The sequence below is a fragment of the Malaclemys terrapin genome, chromosome 3, assembly GCF_027887155.1.
Source record: "Malaclemys terrapin pileata isolate rMalTer1 chromosome 3, rMalTer1.hap1, whole genome shotgun sequence".
In the NCBI taxonomy this organism is placed as follows: domain Eukaryota; kingdom Metazoa; phylum Chordata; order Testudines; family Emydidae; genus Malaclemys; species Malaclemys terrapin.
The window spans coordinates 42,231,473-42,248,646 of NC_071507.1; the positions used below are offsets into that span (position 1 = coordinate 42,231,473).

The window sequence follows — 17,174 nt, forward strand, 5'->3', positions numbered from 1 at the left end:
CGGTGGTCTCAATTTAGCGCATGGTGAATGAGTGCCTACATCATACCACCACTGTCATAGCACAAACTAGTACTCTCAGCAGAGAGGCCAACAACAGAATTGGCATGAAGACTGAATTATCCTCTCAGGTCATACTGATAGAGGGTAGAATACATTGACACTTGCCACACTTTACCTGCTCTGTGGATAAACAAAGACCTTTTGCAATCAAGCACCTTTCTTGAGCTAAGTTAACTTAAACGATAATACTCCAATAAATACAGAGACTTCTAGAGCAAATATCACTGACAGTCAGTAGAGAAAAAAAAGGATGAATTTTTAACTTGAATTTAATACTCTAAACCGGCTGAAGTTTGTTCAGAGTGGTAAAAAAGCTCTCACATAAAGCTTGCAAATACATTGTGTCATGTCCAAAACAGTCCAGAAACTTTTATAGAACAAGAAGGCTACCAAGCTAGACCAAACCAAACACTCTAAGTAAAGAAAAATGGTCCTGTTTCTGATTACACATACCCAGTTTTTACTCTGGTCTAACGCCTTTGGCTTCAGTACAGTTACTCCCAATATACAATGATGTAAATGAGATCAGAATCAGACCCAATGATCATTTTAAAACAATGAGTGCAATATCCAGGTGGCAATTAAAGAAACTCATTCCACACATATAAAATAAGTTCCTGCCCTTTATTAGTAGAAATGAACCTGCCATCTGCACCAGTGCAAAGTCTTATTGAACATATTATCCACTCATTGAGTTCATTGGAGCAACTGTGAATTGACATCATGAGGCAGTGATCCCTAGTGGACAGAACACTCAGCTAGGACTCAGGACAACTGAGTTTTGTTCCTGGCTCTGCCACTGGCCTGCTGGGTGATATTGAGCAGGCTTTTAACCTCTGTACCTCAGTTCCCCATCTGTAAAATGGGGATGATGTTTATCTCCTTTGTAAACTGCTTTTAGACGTACCAATGAAAAGTGCTATATGACAGCTAGGCATTATTATTAAATGAGATCAGAAACTGACCTTGTGTTTCTAAGTTCTAGCATGCACTGGCAAAAGACAAACATTTGAAGTGAAGGAAAGAATTATATATGGATATACTATCTCATAACTGGAAGGGACCCTGAAAGGTCATTGAGTCCAGCCCCCTGCCTTCACTAGCAGGACCAAGTACTGATTTTGCCCTAGATCCTTAAGTGGCCCCCTCAAGGGCTGAACTCATAACCCTGGATTTAGCAGGCCAATGCTCAAGCCACTGAGCTATCCCTCCCCCACCAAGTGAATGACTGATGATAGGTCTTGAAGTTCTTTAGAGGTGTGTAAAGAAGGCAGAGGTGGGGAAGAAAGTTGCACAAAATTCTGCCATACCTAAGCTACCACAAGGTGAAGACTTTTCCAGCAGTGCCAGCCATAAAGGACACTATCAGTTTTTCATTCTTGATTAACTGAGTGCAGAGAAGACTCAAAGACAGAATACACAAGCTCTTTAGTCTGCCCTGTTACAGCCACACACATGTGCATTTCAGGTGCATGTTAAGTTATAGTGCAGATCTTGGCCAGAGTTCACATATTTTTCATAGAGATCATGATACATGTTGGAGTAGGTTCTCAAAGGTGCTGAGTACCCACACCTCCCACAGAGACCATTAAGCAATGACAGATTTAGCTACACTAAAGTCTTATTGCACTGAGACATTTTGTACCTGTTGTCAGCAATTGTGGCTATTTCCTTGGTACAGACAACCAACCCATATGGCTGGTTGAAGTGCTCGGGTATATTGGGCTAACCCATTTTCAACACCACATCAGGAAGACCCTCTCTAAACTGTTATCACCAGTGCGGCTTCACCTGTTGCTGACAATGGATGTTCTCGTGTAGGCAAAGCACATGAGCCCACTGCAGGATGTTTGCGACTATCTCTCCCTCCAGTGGCTAGAGCCCTACCAAGAGGGTATAAACCCTTACACTACTAATACTTTCTCCTTGAGTTCAGATAGCAAAGGTATGTGCTTTTGGAAAAGGTGGTTGTAAGTTCTATACTCACCCATCTGCATTGACCATAGCCCACCTAACGCCTGACCTTTTCATGATGCCATTTGATCCACTTTCAAATCCTTGCCTGACACTCTGCCTCCTTAAATTATTTACAGGGTCAACAAACTAGTGTCCTTCACTTCCCCAAACAGTTTGCAGTGTTGCTATGTGCAGTTATGCAGCTGGTTCTGTCCACTCTAGCAGTAGCTCATGCATAGTTTATAATCAGTCTTAAACATTTCAGGATCCTATTGGCCAAAAAGCAATTTGTAAATGACTTCAGTGGGAGTTGGGTCAGACTCTTATATGGGTACAATTCCAAATGATATGAAGAAGAATTGCATCCTTGCGGGCAGAATTGGGCTCCAGGAGTTGGATATATTTTTACGACAGAGTACAATATTGGGAGCATGCACTACTGTAGACATCAGTGACTAATGGCAACAGAGTTGGGTTTTTTCCCCACATAATAAAGCTGTACACTCAACATGGGCCCTAGCTGCTGAAAGACACTTAAGATTTCTCCCTCCTTTTTTATCATAATGATATTGTGGAGTTTAACAGGATTAAGGAAACTATTGTGCAGAATTTCAACCATTTTACTTACAGAATTATCTTTCTAAATTAAATGAATTCCAGTAGAAATAGACACAAATATATTTGGGCAATCTCAGGCCCTGTGTGTGAATGAAAGGGACACAAAACCAATCACAGACAAAGTGACCTTCTTAAGCTTCCACACAGCAAAAGCAGTGTGGTCTAATTGATAAGGCACTGGCCTCGGAGTCAGGCGTGCTGGGTTTTCGTCTCAATTCTACCTCTGACAAGCAAGGTAATCTTGAGCAAAATCACTTCACTTCTCTGTGATTCAGTTCCACATCCTATAAAATGGGAATAAAGATATGTATCTTCTCTTATAATTCACTGTGAGATCTACAGATAAAAATCACTGTATGAGAGCTAACAAGCATGGTTTATATAGGATAAGTATTAAAAACACCTGCCAGCCTATTGAACTCTTTGCTTTAAGAGATTCAGATGAATGAGTGAGGTTCATGTGTGGAACCTCATGGAAAATGACAAACCCTTTTGAAATGTATTCCTAAATTACCCCAGAATTTATATGCTGAATTTTAGCCCAGAACAATTTTTACAACCAATTCATAAACCCCTCAAAATAAGGGGCTTTTAACAAAACACGGACAGAGTTAGCAGTAACAGTGACTTTTACTATCATTACTTTGCAATCACAGAAACTCAGCCAGAACATGCATTTGGACTTCTCTAGCTTCCCAAAAGAAAAATATTATTAGATCCCAATTCTGCAAGATACTTAGTGCCTTCTAGGAGTCACTGGCCTTCTCATTAAAGGTGCTTAGCGCCTTGCAGACTGTCTCTCTTAATGTGGTTTTGCTCCTGGGAAAGCTTCCATAAAGTGAGTGGATGGCTACAATATTGATCAACAGCAACAAGAGAAGACATCTGACTTCGGAAGACCACAGATCCTCAGATCCAGCTTCCTCCTAGGTGTTCTCCCAGCCCTTCCTACACTGATAGTCCTCAGCCAATAGGTATTTCCCAGGCTTCTCTGCTGTACTACCCATAGCTTTTCCCACCTCAGTTATGCTCACGTGAGCACTTGGAGATCCTAGTGAATTTTGAGATCCTTGGAAGAAAGGCAACATATAAGTGAAAAATACTGGTTAGTATTAATATTGTTATATGACCTCTCTGGTGATCATATGAGTGTAGATCCTAATATTATGCTTAGTTTACATGACATCTTATGGACATCTCTTATTGATTCATTGTCCAGGGGCACTTCCTGCATAGCACATTTGTTCCTGGATTCCCTCCCTTCCACCAAACCTGAATCCTATGGCTAAAGAGCACAGATGGTGCATAGCTAGTAGAGAGAGAACATTATCAGCTACATGAGGATATGGAAATATTATATAGCCACCTTTCCCCATCGTTAGCCCTCTGGGCACCTTTTCCACTGGATTCTCACTTTCCTTCTCCTCTTCACCATATGCAAAAGGTATGTAAACTAGGTCTAATGTAATTTCACCATAAATAAGGTCTTGGTAATTTGGGGCAAAATGACACCTACTTACATCTACCACAGTAAAGATGGAAGTATTTCACTTACAGTGCATTTAGGTGGGTCATTCATCTGCAAACTGCACTAGAAGACAGTGATTTTAGGGTTATGAATTTTGCCTTCTGACCACAAGTTGAAATTCCATACACAGACGTACTGATTCAGCAATCACAATCTAGTCACATGCTCCATATTCATTCTCTCTCTCTCTCTCTCTGTCTCGCGCTCTCTCAGGGAAATGAGACATTACCTCGGCAAGTCGAGAATGCTTGTGAACGTTCTCTCCTTTCTGCACGCTTGGAGCAAGCTGCTGCAAGACGCCCCGGCTGCTTGTGAGGGCTCGTGTCAAGCGAGCAAACTTCCCCCAGCCTTGAGAAAACAGAACAAAGATTACACAAGAGATACAAGAAACAATATGCAATTGTATTTAAGGAAGACTATCCTTACACAAGGGATAAAATTCAGCAGTGATAAACGTGGTATAATTTAACCACATGCCAGGTGGAAGTGAGTCAGTAAACAGGTGTCAGTGTGGCAAATTGGCCAAAAAGTTTGGCAATTCAATGGCTGTGCAAGAGGACAGTTACATGGATTGGGTATTACCTGGGGACAAAATTCTGCCCTGGAAGAATCACCTATTGGAATAAGTGATCTGATTCAGATCTCACATCAACACAGGAGATGCTTCTGGCCTATCCCGGTGAGAGGCCAGAATCAGGAACAATGAAAGTTATAACAAAAATTGAATCTGGCCCCAGATGTGTAGGGGATGGTGTGGATGTAAGCAAAGAAATAGACCATACTATACAAAAAAAGTGCAGATGAAACCAGCCACATGATTTTAAACCCTCTGCAGATGAGAGGAAGGAAAAAGCAAATATTTTTTTCAAACTTTGCAAAAACATTCAGCTGCTGGGGAATAGAATTTATATGCTGAATTTTAGCCCAGAACAATTTTTTACCACCAATTCATAAACCCCTCACAATAAGGGGCCTTTAACAAAACACCAACAGAGTTAACAGTAACAGTGACTTTTATGATCATTACTTTGCAATTGCAGAAACTCAGCTAGGACATGCATTTGAACTTCTCTAGCTTCCTAAAAGAAAAATATTATTAGGTCCCAATTCTGCAAGATACTTAGTGCCGTCTGGGAGTCACTGGCCATCTCATTAAGGGTGCTTAGCACCTTGCAGACTGTCTCTCTTAATGTGGTTCTGATCCTGGGAAAGCTTCCATAACCTTCTGACTCCATTAAGAAAAGAAATTATACTATTTTTTAAAGAGCAGCCTGGATTGCTACTGTGCAAGTCTCCCATTAAAGTCATTGGGATTTGAGTGGTTAGAGTGCTGCCCAGTACTTTGAACATTTCCTGTCAATGCCCTGTTGTGAAAGTGTTTGCTGGAATGTGTGTTTGCTAAATAAAAGGGTGATAAAATAAAGAAGCAAAATTACATGGATTTGCTGTTCAGCAGAACCTTCCTAGCCGGGGGCTGAAAAGGTGACTTGACATATGTTTCTTGAGGAAAGTGCAAAGGAGCAACCCTAAAAAAGGTGTGGAATCAGACAAAACCAATTGTTGAGGCAAAGAATGTCTCTTACAAAGCCAACATTGAAGCCGCCACCCCGTCCCTCCCCTCCCCCCATGTTTTTAAAGGAGGTCTGATTGATAGAGCTGGCTGGAACCAACTGCCTATTTCCTGTAGAATTCCGCAGTAATTAGACTTTTCATTTCCATCCACTGGGGCAAATCTCATCTGAGTAAGGAGCACAGTGTTTGCCCCAGAAAGAGAGAGATCTCTTCAGAGAAACAGATCACCTTTCCAAATACAGAGGCAGATCCTCAGCTGAGCTTAATCAGCACAGCTCTATTGATTCCAGTGCAACTATATTAATTGGCCCCAAATCTGTTATTTTTCACAATAGACTGGTACATTTTCATGGGAGCTTTTTAACACAGTACATTTCTAAGGGAATATTCTTCCCTTGCTGTCTATGAGTAAGTCTCATTAACATTAATGGGCCCAGTCCTGAAGCCATTACTCACTTCTTATTCAGGCAAAAACTTTGAGTAGGCCAGTTAGTGTTATGAGAACATGCTGGGGGAAATTGCTCCTAAGGGCCAGATCTACAGCTGGTGTCAATGAGCATAGATCTTCTAAAGCTAATAGAGATGGTGTAAGTTGGTGTGTCTTCATTAGCTTTAGAAGATCTATGCTCATTGATACCAGCTGAGAATCTGGCCCCAAGACCTTCCTTTGACGTAACTAGGATATCGCATGACTCCACTGACTTCACTGGAGTTATTCCTGATTCTTCACTGACTTACACCACTGTAAATCAAGATCACTGGATTTACAGTGGTGTGCATCCAGAGAAACAGGGGGAGAATTTGTTCAAGTGTCAGTAAATAGAATCACACGGGTTTACAGTCTCAACTTTATAGTATGTGATATAAATAAAGCATGTACACCATATGAGTATTATTAGCAATTAATGCTGTCCATGGTGCTGAAATGAAGTGTACTATGCTGTGTGTAAAGATTACACACAAAATAATATGTTAAATAGTACCTAAATGTTGCAAAGCCAAGCACTCAGACAGGAAATGCCAGAATTAAGGCTGTCCACATAAACATAATTTGACTCCCTTGTCCACATGCATTAAGATACAGTCTTTAATTACATTATCACATACAATTCTCCCACCAGGATCCCTGCCTCACTCAGTGCACAGAGCTCAATTAATGAGCAATTATTTAATATTTTATTTTATTTTCATTGAACAATGTGTGGCCCTAGGCCTTATTTAAGTCACACTATTCAAACTCTGCCCTGAACGGGTGTGTAATTTTCTAGGTTTTTAAAAAAACAAACTGTGGAATCATATTGACACCCACATGGGTTATCAGCAGGATTGGAACCTTTAGATCCACTGCAAGGCTATTTGCCCCTTGAGTTAATGGATTTACCAATAGCAGTAGTAGGTTGTCATCCTTTATGTGGACCAGGGTAGAGGCAGATGAGACACACACATTGCCAGTGGGTTTTACAGATATTTGCTGAGAGCAGAAGAATGAGGAGACTTGGAAATCTGGGGTCTCATTCCACGTTCAGGAAGGGAGTCTATTCTAGTGGTCACCCTTCTGCCCCTGTCTCCCTCAGTCTGTCCCTATTCTAGTACTGTCTTTCCCCATTGCCCCCCTGCAGCATCTCATTGCATTTCCCCACCTCCACCTTATTATCCCAGTTCTACTCTAATCTTCTGACCTCCCTTGTCCAAGTCCCAGTCTTCTCCCCACCTCAGGCTCCTCATCCCAGTCTATCCACAGGCTCCTTGCCCAGAGTCCCAGTCTCTCCCCTTCCCAGCTCTCAGTCCTAGTTCCATAGATTCATAGATTCCAAGACCAGAGGGGACCACTGATCATCTCGTCCGACCGTCTCTATCACACAGGCCACAGAATTTACCCAAAATAATTCCTACAGCATAGCTTTTTATAAGATCATCCTATCTTGATTTTACAAATATCAGTGATGGAGAATCCATCTTGATGCTTGGTAAATTGCCCCTCACTGTTAAAAATGAACACCTTTTTCCACTCTGAATTTGTCCAGCTTTAGCGTCCAGCCATTAGATTGGGGAATACCTTTCTCTGCTAGACTGAAGAGGCCATTATTAAATATTTGTTCTCCAGGTAGGTACTCCTAAATTAATAGAGTTACCCCTTAACTTTCTCCTTGTTAAGCTAAATAAATTGCTTTCTTTGAGTCTATCACTACAAGACAGTTTTCTAATCCTTTAATCATTCTTGTGGCTCTTCTCTAAACCTCCTCCTGTTAACTTCCCATCCCAGTTTTCCCATCCCAGGTTCCTTGTCTCAATCTACACCCCCCTGCACCCACCAGTCTGGTTCTTGTCCCTTCTGCATTTGAGACAGGTCACTTCCTCCTCCATACTGCGTGGTCACCAGGCAAGGGGGCACTGAGATCACAGAGAGACTCTCCCTGTTCTTAATTCTGGTTTCCATGACCAGGATGACATGCAGCACTAATTTCAGGGAAAATCCTGCTCAGCCCTGCAGCCCTGGGCTGGAGCATGCTCAGTACAGATAGAATCCTGAGAGAATTTAGTTGACAAACTTTAACAAGTCTCTACTGAGAATGTGGAAACAAAGTTTTTCAAAGGCTTATAACTTGGCCAAATTTGAGCTGTTTTCATAGGGATGGCAAAAGGCACATCCCTGGCCCAGGGCAATTTTAAGTCTTTGCTCCAACGAATGAAAGCATTAGAATGTCTCAAACAAACAATTATAGGATTTTTTTTTTTTTACACCATGGACAAGCGAAGATATTTTAACCTAATCTCATTCTCTGATATGGCTCAACCATTGATGATGAAACTTTAAAAATAAATTAAGCCTGTGGTAGACACCTGGTGAGGAAAATTTCAGTCCAAACAGTTCGTGATGGGCAAAGTTATAAGCAACTGAAAACAGGATCATATAAAGAGAAGTGTCATGCGAACTTAACTATATAAGCAGAGCTGGTAGTATTGCCTATAATGAGACTGCAGGCCCAATTCTCCTCTTGCTTATTCCAGATTTACATTATTGTAACTATTGATTTCACTGGAATTGCCTCGGATTTACAGTTGGAAGAAGAATCAGGCCCTGTGCCTGAAGAGTGCATAATAAGTATGTGAGTATGCCTTAAGCAGAGCTGAGCTTTGTGAAATTTTTACCATAGAACAAAGGGTTAGTAAAGGTCATTAAATTTTACAGAAATGTAAGCAGTGCCATGTAGCTGCAAAGCCTATCTATGGCCAAAAAGTATATTATGCTTTTCAAGTAACATTAGCTATTATGAAACTGAGAGAGTCTCTCACTTCTTTTGTTCATTTCTGTTCCTTATTTAAAAAGCGCTGGGAATATTCTACAGTAATGGTCTAAACCCTACTACTTACTGTAGCAATACTGCTGTGTTTTGGGCAATTAGTGTAAAACGCCATCCTTTTATTTTTAAATGGAAGGAAAAGAAAATTGTGGAAACTCCAGCGTATACAGTGGTTCTATATATTGCATCACAGAGACAACATTGGCATCAACAGCACCTACAGTAGAATGCTCATTTGTCTCTCAGTGCCCTAAGAGGAAGGAATCCCTCTTGATCTTATTACAACACATTACTACAGAAGCCTGAAGGAAGACATAAACTGCCTGTAGGTACGCAGACATTTAGGGCAAGGACTGATTACTCTCATTAGTCAAAGACAGACCAAGAAGTGATGGACTTATTTACTTTCTCTGCTCTAACTTATCAGAAAAAACATTAAAACTAAGAGCCATTAGGCCGTGGAACAAAATGCAAAGGAAGACTAGAATCACAGCTTTGGAGCTCCTGAAGTCAAGATTTGACCTATGTTTCAAAAAAAGGTATAATGGCATCAATCTTGCCATGATGAGGGGGAAACAGACTAGACCACCTAGATTAAACAGTTGTTTTCTTCCCACCCAAGGTAATAGGCATTTTCCTATACCTGAAACCACCCACTTTTTCCCTCTGGAAAAAAGTTAAAACGGTATTATGTGAAACTCAAGACACTCATTATGCAATTCACCTTATAAGCCTATTTATTTTTCAAACAATCAAAAAGTACATATAATATTGTCCAAGAAGCCAGCTTGCATTTCTGGAATAGAACAATACCAGTATCCAATCTAATAACTAGTCTTGCCTCCCACTCTTCTGTTTTTGTTCTTCTGTTGATACGTTAAGCACCTGTCCTGTGATGAAGTTTTGACCAAACCAATCTGAACAAACTCACTCCACTAATACTGAACTGGCTCAATAAGAGTGGAGGTCTTAAAAAGACAAAATTCTGAATTCAACTGTCCTGCTGTCCATGACTTCACTGTCACAATTTTTCATCATTTTGATGTAACCACTGTGATACAACCTCCTTTGCAACCGTAGATGTGGGTAGAAAGCTAAACCTTCAATCTCGAATGCTAGAAGAAAAGGAAAGAACTCAGGATCGCAAAACCATCAGCCGTGTTTCAACCTCCTCTTCTTCCTGTTCTGGGCTCCACTATGGCCTTTGTATTAGGCATCAGTTATGTCGGCTAAGAAAATGAAACATTCCACGGCTATGCTGAATTGATTTTGTATTTTGTTCTTGTGAAGTTCTAGTTCTTTTGTTAAGTATCAGGGGGTAGCCGTGTTAGTCTGTATCTACAAAAACAACAAGGAGTCTGGTGGCACCTTAAAGACTAACAGATTTATTTGGGCATGAGCTTTCGTGAGTAAAAACCTCACTTCTTCGGATGCATAGAGTGAAAGTTACAGATGCAGGCATTATATACTGACACATGGAGAGCAGGGAGTTACTTCACAAGTGGAGAACCAGTGTTGACAGGGCCAATTCAATCAGGGTGGATGTAGTCCACTCCCAATAATAGATGAGGAGGTGTCAATTCCAGGAGAGGAAAAGCTGCTTCTGTAGTGAGCCAGCCACTCCCAGTCCCTATTCAAGCCCAGATTAATAGTGTTGAATTTGCAAATGAATTTTAGTTCTGCTGTTTCTCTTTGAAGTCTGTTTCTGAAGTTTTTTTGTTCAATGATAGTGACTTTTAAATCTGTAATAGAATGACCAGGGAGATTGAAGTGTTCACTTACTGGCTTGTGTATGTTACCATTCCTGATGTCTGATTTGTGTCCATTTATTCTTTTGCAGAGGGACTGTCCGGTTTGGCCAATGTACATGGCAGAGGAGCATTGCTGGCACATAATGGCATATATGACATTAGTGGATGTGCAGGTGAATGAGCCCCTGATGGTGTGGCTGATGTGGTTGGGTCCTCTGATGCTGTTGCCAGAGTAGATATGGGGACAGAGTAGGCAACGAGGTTTGCTACAGGGATAGGTTCCTGGGTTGGTGTTTCTGTGGTGTGGTGTGTAGTTGCTGGTGAGTGAGTGAGTATTTGCTTCAGGTTGGGGGGTTGTCTGTAAGCGAGGACTGGCTGCCTCCCAAGGTCTGTGAGAGTGAGGGATCATTTTCCAGGATAGGTTGTAGATCGTGGATAATGCGCTGGAGAGGTTTTAGCTGGGGGCTGTATGTGATGGCCAGTGGTGTTCTGTTATTGTCCTTGTTGGGCCTGTCCTGTAGTAGGTGATTTCTGGGTACCCGTCTTGCTCTGTCAATCTGTTTCCTCACTTCCCCAGGTGGGTATTGTAGTTTTACGAATGCTTGATAAAGATCTTGTAGGTGTTTGTCTCTGTCTGAGGGGTTGGAGCAAATTCGGTTGTATCTTAGGGCTTGGCTGTAGACAATGGATCGTGTGATGTGTCTTGGATGGAAGCTGGAGGCATGTAGGTACGTGTAGCGGTCAGTAGGTTTCCGGTATAGGGTGGTGTTTATGTGACCATCACTTATTTGTACTGTAGTGTCCAGGAAGTGGATCTCTTGTGTGGACTGGTCCAGGCTGAGGTTGATGGTAGGGTGGAAATTGTTGAAGTCCAGGTGGAATTCTTCAAGGGCCTCCTTTCCGTGGGTCCATATGATGAAGATGTCATCAATGTAGCGCAAGTAGAAGAGGGGCACTAGGGGACGAGAGCTGAGGAAGCGTTGTTCTAAGTCAGCCATAAAAATGTTGGCATACTGTGGGGCCATGCGGGTACCCATAGCAGTGCCACTGACTTGAAGGTATAAGTTGTCCCCAAATCTGAAGTGGTTGTGGGTGAGGACAAAGTCACAAAGCTCAGCCACCAGGCTTGCTGTGGCCTCATCAGGGATACTGTTCCTGACAGCTTGTAGTCCATCCTCATGTGGAATATTGGTATAAAGTGCTTCTACATCCATGGTGGCCAGGATGGTGTTTTCAGGAAGAACATCAATGCATTGTAGTTTCCTCAGGAAGTCGGTGGTGTCTCGAAGATAGCTGGGAGTGCTGGTAGCATAGGGTCTGAGGAGAGAGTCCAAATAGCCAGATAATCCTGCTGTCAGAGTACCAATGCCTGAGATGATGGGGCGTCCAGGGTTTCCGGGTTTATGGATCTTGGGTAGCAGATAGAATACCCCTGGTCGGGGTTCTGGGGGTGTGTCCATGTAGATTTGTTCCCGTACTGTAGCTGGGAGTTTCTTGAGCAGATGGTGTAGTTTCTTATGGTATTCCTCAGTGGGATCAGAAGATAGTGGCCTGTAGAATGTGGTCTTGGAGAGTTGCCTGGCAGCCTCCTGTTCATAATCTGACCTGTTCATTATGACTACAGCACCTCCTTTGTCAGCCCCTTTGATGATAATGTCAGAGTTGTTCCTGAGGCTGTGGATGGCATTGCGTTCTGTACGGCTGAGGTTATGGGACAAGTGATGTTGTTTGTCCACAATTTCAGCCTGTGCACGTCTGCGGAAACACTCTATGTAGTGGTCCAGTCTGTCATTTCGACCGTCAGGAGGAGTCCACGCAGAGTTCTTCTTCTTGTAGTGTTGGTAGGAGGGTTCCTGTGGGTCAGTGCACTGTTCAGTGGTGCGTTGAAAATATTCCTTGAGTCGGAGGATGAGGAGTTCTTTTGTTGTTAACTGGCTCAAGTCAGATTTATACTGAGACCACAAGAGTAGCGTCTTCCACTTGTGACCTGTCAAGTCCCCCCTAAATCTGCTTCAGTTGCTTTTGTAAGTGAAGGCCACTAGCCATTTGGAGGCTTGAGAGAAGCAATTCCCAAGGGTATGTCTAACTACATGGGAGCGAACCTCCCAGCTCAGGTAAACAGACTCATGTTAGTGGGGCTTGCACTAGCACGCTAAAATTAGTTGCACAAACATTGTGGCACCAGTGTAGGCTCAGGCTAGCTACCCGAGCACAAGCCCACCCTGTCCCCTGGGTCTAAACTTGGGTGTCTAGACTGAGCCACTGCTGGTATCACAACATCTAGGCATATTAGTACAAGCCCCGCAGCACGAGGCTCTCTCCCAGCTGTAGCATAGAAATTGTGTAAACAGACTGCTGAGCTCACCTGTTAGAGAGGCACAAACACTCTGTGGGGGCCAGACCAGGAGGTCCATAGACAAGCCTAGCAACTGACTGCAGGCACCAGAAAGCCTGTTCATGGCTGGAGCTTCCCCAGCATACGAGTTGAGCCTCAAACCTCATGTTTGAGAGGAGGAGTTACCTGGCCAGAGCCCAATTGCCATGCCTGGGTGACCAACTGCGGGCCCCCAAAAGCATCTCTGAGCCTGCACACGTGAACTGAGCCTGGGCAGGGACAGTTTTGTAGAAGACACCTGGAAACAGGAAGTCAGGTTACAGCAACTGCAAGGAATGCAGCCCAGAAGTTTCACCATGCAGCAGAAGGGGAGACTCCATTTGGGGTCAGTCTAAGACAAAGGGCTTGGGACTGACCCCAGCTCCACAAATGAGAGACTGAACCCCAAGATTCTGCTTTGCTTGTGAGGACTGACTGCCAGCTGTGCCTGATAAGCTGCCTCTGCACTGGGGCCCCTTCCCTTGGAAGGGGAGAGCTATCAGCTTACCAGGAAGGTGTGCCAGCCCTTTTCACTGAGCTCCAACAACAAGCTGCAGCCTGTGGGAGACTTTCGAAGCATTTTGATATTCTTACTTAGTTCGTGGACATTGCATGTTCATTGCTGGGGGACTGGCTGGTTACTCAATTATTTGAGATCCTGGATTCCTGCCCTGTTCCCTTTCCATTCCGTTAACATACTGCTATACATTCTGTGAGTAATGTGTCTGCTGGTCCTGGATTTCCTGTAATTATACATTTTAATGTCCCAGAGGTCATAGCCGTTGTCTGTTAATTTATGAATTGGGCCATTAGATGAAGGCACTGAGTACAAAAGAACCCAGGCCCCGCTTCACTGACATTTCATGTACCAAATGCTGGGTAATAATAGGAGAGGACTCCATGTTTCTAAAACTAACCGTGGTCTTAATTAAGAGAACTATTTACATAGATGCTGCAAATGCAGCTAGCATTCCAGCCATGTACAAACAGACTGTCTTCATGGTGTCACCGCCACCTTCCCTCCTGCAGCCTGTGCTCTTTCCTCCAAGTTCCATGCGGATTGCTACAAGCAAGGTCCTCAAGAGGGAGGAATAAGGGTCTATATCACTTTTGGAAACCAGAGGTCCCCCAGGAGGGAACTGTTGTATAAAATGCATGTTACGTTTTTTAACTGAGTCCTCCTTTGCTCAGTGGAAATTTCAATACACTGTAGTATTTAGGTGCAACGATACAAACACAGTCTTCTTGAGAATTCCCAAGTGTCCTTGAGAAGGTGAGCATCTATCCTTATGGAGGCAGTGTGGTCTAGTAGACACAGCACGAGATTGGGGGTCAGGAGATGTGAATTTTATTACTAGCTTTGCCACTGACCTACTGTGTGACCTTGGATAAGTCATTTCACCTCTCTGTGCTTCTGTTTCCCCTCCCACCATTTGTTACTCTTGTGAATCTAGACTGTAAACTCTTTGGGGCAGGGATTGCCTCTTATATTGTGCACAGTGTTCAGCACAATAGGGCCCCAGGTCTCAGAAAGGGCCTATGGGCATTACTGTAATACAAACAATTTTTTTAGCCTTCCTTTTTCAATCAGCCAACCATGATGCAAATGGTGGTTGTAGAATATTTTTGAACTTCCACAGTGTTCTTCAGATCTGTGTTAGGTCTGACTTCTTTCTCAAAAAAGTTTAAACAGTGTGTTCCACACCCACATCTCAGAAATGGAGGAAGAGTGCACCCAAGAAGTCTTCTCATCTTTTTCATTTTCATTTTTGTTCTCTGAGCAAATGGCAAAGACACTTTACTCTGCAATCTTGCATGTTTTTTTTCAGCAGCTAGAACACAATATTCTGTGGCTTTGTTTTCCGATACAGAATCAATAGCAATGAGTAGGAATGCATTTTTCCTGAATGGACACTTATAGCCACTGTTGGGTAGGTTCTCAAGTTCAACCAACTGTCCTGAATTAGTGCCAATATTATTTCTTTAAGCTTTTCCTTTTGTTTTCCTCCTGTTTCTTCATTTGCAGCATCGGGTAGTGGACCAGTGAGTTTCAGTTGGTCTGGAGAAGCTATATAGGATGAAGCACACTTCAGTCATTTCTTTAGATTGTTTGATTTGTGCTACATTGAATATTAAGATTTTGCCATAGAAGAAGGTTTCAAGCTCTGTTCTTAATATCAAGTTTTTCCTTTCATTTGACTTTACACCATCACTACCAAGGAGTTTTGCTGCTTTTTGATGTTGAAGAGAAGAGAGATTGCTCCTGAAAGAAGTTAATACGAAAGAGCTGCTAGAATGCCTGGAACAGGGACTTACATTATTACTGCAGCTAGGTTTCAATGAGAACAAGAGCATCGAAAAAATCTATTTGCAGGATCATCACACTCAGTGTTTTCCTCTTCCACTTTAAGAGATGAAGTTTCATTCAATGGCACATTTCATTTTCAAAAAAAATTGGAAGAAGCCAATTTTCTGCACTTTGAGAGGAACCTGGACCCTTTGTAACTTGCTTCGAAAACATGACAAAGTCTACATTTTATTATAAAAGAATTATCAGTTTTCATTATTTCAGCTTATTCAGTTGTTTCCTACCACTTCCTTCATCTTACTCAAGATGAATCACATCCTTTACACTAGCCAAGTTGATCCGCAACTTTCAGTTCCTAGAGTTAGAATTAAAAGCCACTGCCTCGTGAATTTAACATTGTGAAGACTGAAAAAGTAAGATGGGGTAGCTAGATTTGTATTATCAGATTAGCACACTACCAGATGCCTCATCTGCATTTAGAATTGTCTGGATTCTAGCAAACCAAGCTCCTGAACAGTTCTCACTTCCATCCATTCCCTTCTCTTCAATATCCAATTACAGCTAACTTCACCCACCAATCACGTCTCTCCAATCATCAGTGACTCTGTTCATTCCCATTCCTTTCTAGAGAGTTCTAGAACATTCTTATTTGTCCTAATCTACCTAAGAAGCATAAACAAGAGTCTTTATGTTCTCATCACTTCTCTGTTTGGTTTTTTAAGTTAAAGGTTTTATTCAGACACTGAAACTGAAGCCTAACGTTTCTACTAACAAAAACCCTTCAAATATAAATTATGTTCATGTAAAAACTTATTTTAAAAAAAATCTCCCCTCCCTCCCCACACAAAACATAAAAACCTCACAGACCAGAAAAAAAACCATTGGGTTGAGGTTTTTCTGAATTAAAATAAATCAAGCGAACAAAGCCAGTTGGGTTTTTCACAGCCCTGATTGTGATCGCAAGGATTACCATAAACACAAAATGAAATAAAACCTCTTCTGCAGTGTCAGTTATAACAATTACTGCTGGAAACATAACAGTTTAGGAGATGACAGGCCAGCAATCTTTCACCCACATCATTTTGTGTTACAAAAATAATGAAAACAAAAACACTGGATCTAAGCAACAGATCTTGAGCTGCTGTAAGTCAGCCGAGCTCCCTCCAGTCCACATTTTCAAATGGACCTCAACACAGCCCCTAGTTTTGTGCACATTCCTTTGCATGCACAAATACTTGTTCCTGTCAACCTGCTGAATGTCTGACTACTCAATTTGTACATACAAATCCTGTTTGCATGCACAAATTACCATGCCCCTAAAACTGTGCATTCAAATTTAGAGATCATTTTGAATATCTGCTCCTTGGAGTGCTCCAAACCTCATGTAATCATAAACCAAAAGGGCAAAAGAATAGATTAGTTTCAGATATACTGGGCATTCTAGGGCCTGCTATGAGGTCCACATAAAACATCAAGTGGCAAATTCAGCCATAATATAACTCGATCGACTTGAATGGAATTGCACAAGGCTAAATTTTCCCAAAAATTTTTAAGGGGAACATGTGTGGGGAGGAAGAAAAAAGTTTTTTTATTTATACCTTCAAACACCACTGACATAGTATTTTTCAAGTAGCTATATTTAGCGCATGCTATTTTTAAAGCAGCTATGTTTAAAAGCAAATTTACTTAAATTTCCATGACAGTC

General features: G+C 42.1%; 1 protein-coding gene across 1 annotated transcript in view; it reads right to left on the reverse strand.

The window, feature by feature from the left end:
• KCNH1 (potassium voltage-gated channel subfamily H member 1) overlaps positions 1 to 17,174 on the reverse strand; it is a 299,849-nt gene that overhangs the window by 248,548 nt on the left and 34,127 nt on the right. Inside the window, exon 5 of the mRNA XM_054021526.1 lies at positions 4,392 to 4,510. Coding sequence (XP_053877501.1) covers positions 4,392 to 4,510 — 119 coding nt within the window. The remainder of the gene's footprint in view (positions 1 to 4,391; positions 4,511 to 17,174) is intronic.